Source organism: Chelonia mydas, chromosome 13 (assembly GCF_015237465.2).
Source record: "Chelonia mydas isolate rCheMyd1 chromosome 13, rCheMyd1.pri.v2, whole genome shotgun sequence".
Classification (NCBI taxonomy): domain Eukaryota; kingdom Metazoa; phylum Chordata; order Testudines; family Cheloniidae; genus Chelonia; species Chelonia mydas.
Window position 1 is genome coordinate 13,088,114 of NC_051253.2, and position 4,608 is coordinate 13,092,721.

The 4,608-nt window shown below is 40.0% G+C and overlaps 1 protein-coding gene across 1 annotated transcript; it reads right to left on the bottom strand.

Annotated features, from left to right (window-relative positions):
• Positions 1–561: 561 nt before the first annotated feature.
• Positions 562–3,942, bottom strand: MC3R (melanocortin 3 receptor). Its single transcript, XM_007059762.3, has one exon. The coding sequence runs from the start codon at positions 3,399–3,401 to the stop codon at positions 2,421–2,423; it is 981 nt and encodes a 326-aa protein (XP_007059824.1). The 5' UTR covers positions 3,402–3,942; the 3' UTR covers positions 562–2,420.
• Between the last annotated feature and the right edge of the window lie 666 nt (positions 3,943–4,608).

Sequence of the window (4,608 nt, forward strand, 5' to 3'; positions counted from 1 at the left end):
GCCTCATAGGTTTTTTCCTTATTTGCACACAGCTCAGCAGAGGCAGGATAGGCTCCAGAGTGGCTTGCCAAACAGTGAGCTTACTATCTAGTAAGATATTAAGTGAAGCATTCTCAGCAGGGTTTTCTTCAGATTATTTTATTCAACAGATACATTTTTTGGTCAGCAAATTCAAAAAGGTCTTTATTCAGACCATCAGACGCAAAGCATGTACAAATTAAATGAGTGTCTCCAACAATCATTTTAAAAGGAAAAGGTACATCAGGTACCATACGAGCTTAACACACACTAACCTGAGGCAGAATATCATAACAAATCAAGCTATAGAACATAACAGTAAACAGAATAGGCTATAGTTAGGAATATTAACAACAGTTATATACAATAAGAAAAGGAGGACTTGTGGCACCTTAGAGACTAACCAATTTATTTGAGTCGTGAGCTACAGCTCACTTCATCGGATGCATTTCCACTGAATGCATCCGATGAAGTGAGCTGTAGCTCACGAAAGCTTATGCTCAAATAAATTGGTTAGTCTCTAAGGTGCCACAAGTACTCCTTTTCTTTTTGCGAATACAGACTAACACGGCTGCTACTCTGAAACCCGTTATATACAATGTGCCCATTTTCTGAAAAAGTTTAGTTTGATTGTTCCTTTAAATGATGAGTTGTCCCAGCTGGTCTCAGTGTGACACAGCAGCCATTGCAAAGATAAGACAAAGTTAAACTAAGAAAACACTTACAAAGATCGCAATATTTCAGAGGTCATTGGATGCTGAGGGCCTCTGGTGATCGAATAAATAACCTAGACAAAAGCACTATAAATGACAGCAAAATGTGCCAGGAAACAACAAACAAACTAATGAAGTGTCTTGAGACTAAAACAAATTGGTTCCTAAGAGGCAAATCAATAGATTTTGAAATGTCGGAAGAGAATATATAACAGAGTATATTTGCATATGCCTTGTATACAGTTTCTGTTTGCCTATAGTTCTTGATTTTTACAGTAAGAAAGTATCAGAAAGGAGCCAAAGGTAATATAAAATTTCAGCATGATTCAGAGTTTTCACAATCTTGAATTGTCTGTGCATATTGCCTATCCATCATAGTATATAGAATAGACTCACAATGTACGTTCAATGACATACACTATATGAAGGTCACTTATACATTTTGCGTCTATGAAAAACACAGGCCACTTTTAAATTTTGTAGCTTAAAGCATGTTACACATTTTTAAAGGCTGCCAGCTTGCACATAGAGTGTTTGAAAAAGATATGCAAACAGTGGATTTGATTCTCCTTCCATGTCAGCAGGGTAAATCAGGAGTCAATCCACTGAAGTCAATGCATTTATACCAATGTACAGTCAGTCTAAGCACAAAGCAAATCAGGCCCACTGTTCATATCCTCCACCCCAAGAATGTTGTATTTTACCGACACATTTTATTTCTGACAAGTTTTTCTCAGTCAAATCGCTGTCTGTAAAAAGTCTGTTTCCATTTACTTCTCAGCATAAGACAACAACTAAGTTCAAAGTACAATATATTTTGGCTGTTTTCTAAGTTTCATTCCAAGTTTTCTTTGAAACCTGCTAGATAGATCTAATTGGTACCTTCTCATCAAAAGGTGACTTTCTATGATTTGCTTTATTGTTCTATCAAACAATGCATTTCTCAACATATTATAGTTACAAAGTTACTTCAGTGATATGATGTCCATGTACCACAGATAAGAGTATAAATGCCTAATTAGATCACACCACTTTAACTTAGCAGTGAGCTGACTAGTTCACACTGTACTTATACAATATGTAATTGCTTTGGTCTTCTTAAAGGACTATTTCAGAATCTCCGGTGAAATGTTTGCTTTCATCAGTTGAAGATTCTATTAAATTGCTTTTACAGGCAGCAGCACAAGTGTCAATATAGTGCTTTCTTTGCATTTTCAGAAGTTTGTGAAAGTACCTACAAAATATTACTTGTCAGTGTTCTGATTCTTCTTAGAAATGAACAGCTTTCAGCAGATACCGCTCAAGATAGACGCTTTAGATTAAACTGACTTGGTTGACAATGGCATAAAAATAGAATATTAGGGTAAAGAGAATATTATATTAGTCTGACTAATGTAGCATTTACTTAATAGATTCATTTTTCAGAGTGATTGAACTCTGAGCTATTTTGCAAAATGCTCTGGCTTCACTTGTGTTATCACCATGTAAGCAACAGCAAATGATATAAATCACCTCCCCTTTTTCCTTTTGAAAAACTTTCTAAAGACATCAAGTAAAATCTCTCTTTTTTAAAATTTTTCCTGTACCCTTCCTTCCTTCACAGACTGTAATGTGGAGCTGCTGATTCGGTTTAGATACATACACCCAGTGTATGTATACCCTTTCCATACCAAGTACAGAACTGGACATTTACAGAATGCACCGTCCCACACTCATGCCATAACAGCAACATACTAACTCTTTGAACGTCTTTCTCATTTCCAGACTCCGGAAAGCATAAATTAGGGGGTCGATGACTGAATTGCACATAATCAGGACCAGATATGTGTTGAAGTGTGAGGTGTAGCAAACACAGTGTGGGTTTGTGGGGCAAGAAATGATGAGAATGAGATGAAGAAAGAAAGGTGCCCAACAAACAATGAAGACCCCAAGTAATATAGTGATTGTCACAGCCCCCTTCATACAGGTCCGCTGATGAGGAACCCCATCCACTGGGAGGGCTGCGATCCGTTTAACATGCAGGCGTGCAAACAAGAACATGTGAACATAAAGGGAGGCCATGAGAAGAAGCATGGTGAAGAACATAGTGATGAGACAGACAATGACAGTTTTGCTTTCCGAGTAGACAATGAACATGATGCCACAGATTATGCAAGCAATCCAAATAACCACAATTAGAGCTAAGGCTTTCTTTACAGTCATGATGCTGTGATAACGGAGAGCATAGAAAATAGTAATGTACCTGTCAATAGCTATAACCAAGAGGTTGCAAATTGAGGCTACCAAAGAGATACAGATCATTGAGTCAAATATATTGTCCATATGCTGGATAAAGTGGTCATCAATGATCAAGTAGCCATTGCTCAGGATTGCAATCATGATAGTCTCCAGGGCATTTGACATGCTCACTAGGATGTCTGCTGCTGCCAAGCTGCACAAGAAAAAGTACATGGGGGAATGTAGGTTTCCATTCTTCAGCACCGCGAGGATTACAAGGATGTTTTCCAGCAGGCTGATGATCCCTAAAGTCAAGAAGACCTCGGCTTTAATGAATACTTGCTCACAAAATCCATTGCTGCTCCTGTTGCTGAGGAGGATTGAATCATTGAAGTCCTCAGTGGTATTAACCAGCACAGGCTGAAATGTAAGCGCACACTGTGTAGTATTCATTATCAACCCGGGACTTGATTTCCACGCGATTACAGAACTGGCATCAGTTCAGTTTGAAAAAAAAAAATCCTTCCAAACTGTCTCTGGGTTTATCGAATGGGACCAGATAGGGCTTTGTTTTTGTTGTTAAAAATATAAATGCATAAAGCCTTTTTGTTTTAAAGGGAGTTTTATGTCAAACATTCAAAGACTCTATTTTTCTCCCTGAAATCAAAGTGAACAGCAAATTTCAGTCATCCCTCTGGGGAGAAAAAAAGAAAAATCAGCAGCACTTTTACTCTCTTTCTAGTTCTCCTGCTGATTAAAAGTGAATAGCTTTCTTATCTGTTACCATAAGCTGGGACCGCTGCAGGGCATCCCGACTGGAAATCATGCTGTAGCTCAGTGAAATACCTCGTCCTGTTTCACCTGCAAGAAGGGGGAAAGAAAAAAGAAAATCAAGGAATTTATACATTCATGAAAGGAAAAACAACTCCTACTTAGTCTTCTGTACAGCACAATGGCCATTAGAGAGAAAGCTCCTTCCTGATTGACAGCTACAAACACCAGGTACAGCACCCCCATTGAAAAGTCCTCTTTAGTCAGATGTGAAACTATTTGGTGCCCTCTGCAGATCAGAGATATAATCTGTTTTCATTTTAAAATATAGAACTGGCTGCAAAACAGAGGCTTAGTGGGAATGAGAGGATAGGGAGTGGGGGAGCCTTTTGCTGCTCCCAGAGGTGTTGCTCCAGGATATGGGAGCACCTTGCAATAGTGGTAGGACAGCCAAATATGGCTACCTGCCCCTACTGTGAAGGAGACCCCCAACAAGTGCACATGGAGAGGGAGTCTGGAACCAATGCCTTCTGATTCCATCTGAGAAAAAGGAACCCAGAGCTGCTGAGGGTGTATTAAGGAACCCATCCCAGGGACACCAATCCCATGCCAATTGCCTCCATCCAACCCAATATTGCAAGGCTCCCAAGCCCCCAGGACCTTGTATCCTCAGGTGTGGCCCCCACACCGCACTGGGGTCCTGTTCTGGAGGATTGGGACTGGATGTTGCTGTGCCTGAAAGCCATGAGGGAGCAGGCTTCTAACTTAGCTGCTCTCTCATGGGGGGAGAGGGAAGGAGGAGCTGCAGGCTCTGCTGGGTGCTTTGGGTGTCATGTTCCTCTGTATCAGCTATAGACTGGTCACTGAGCTTGCTTAGCCACATCAGATG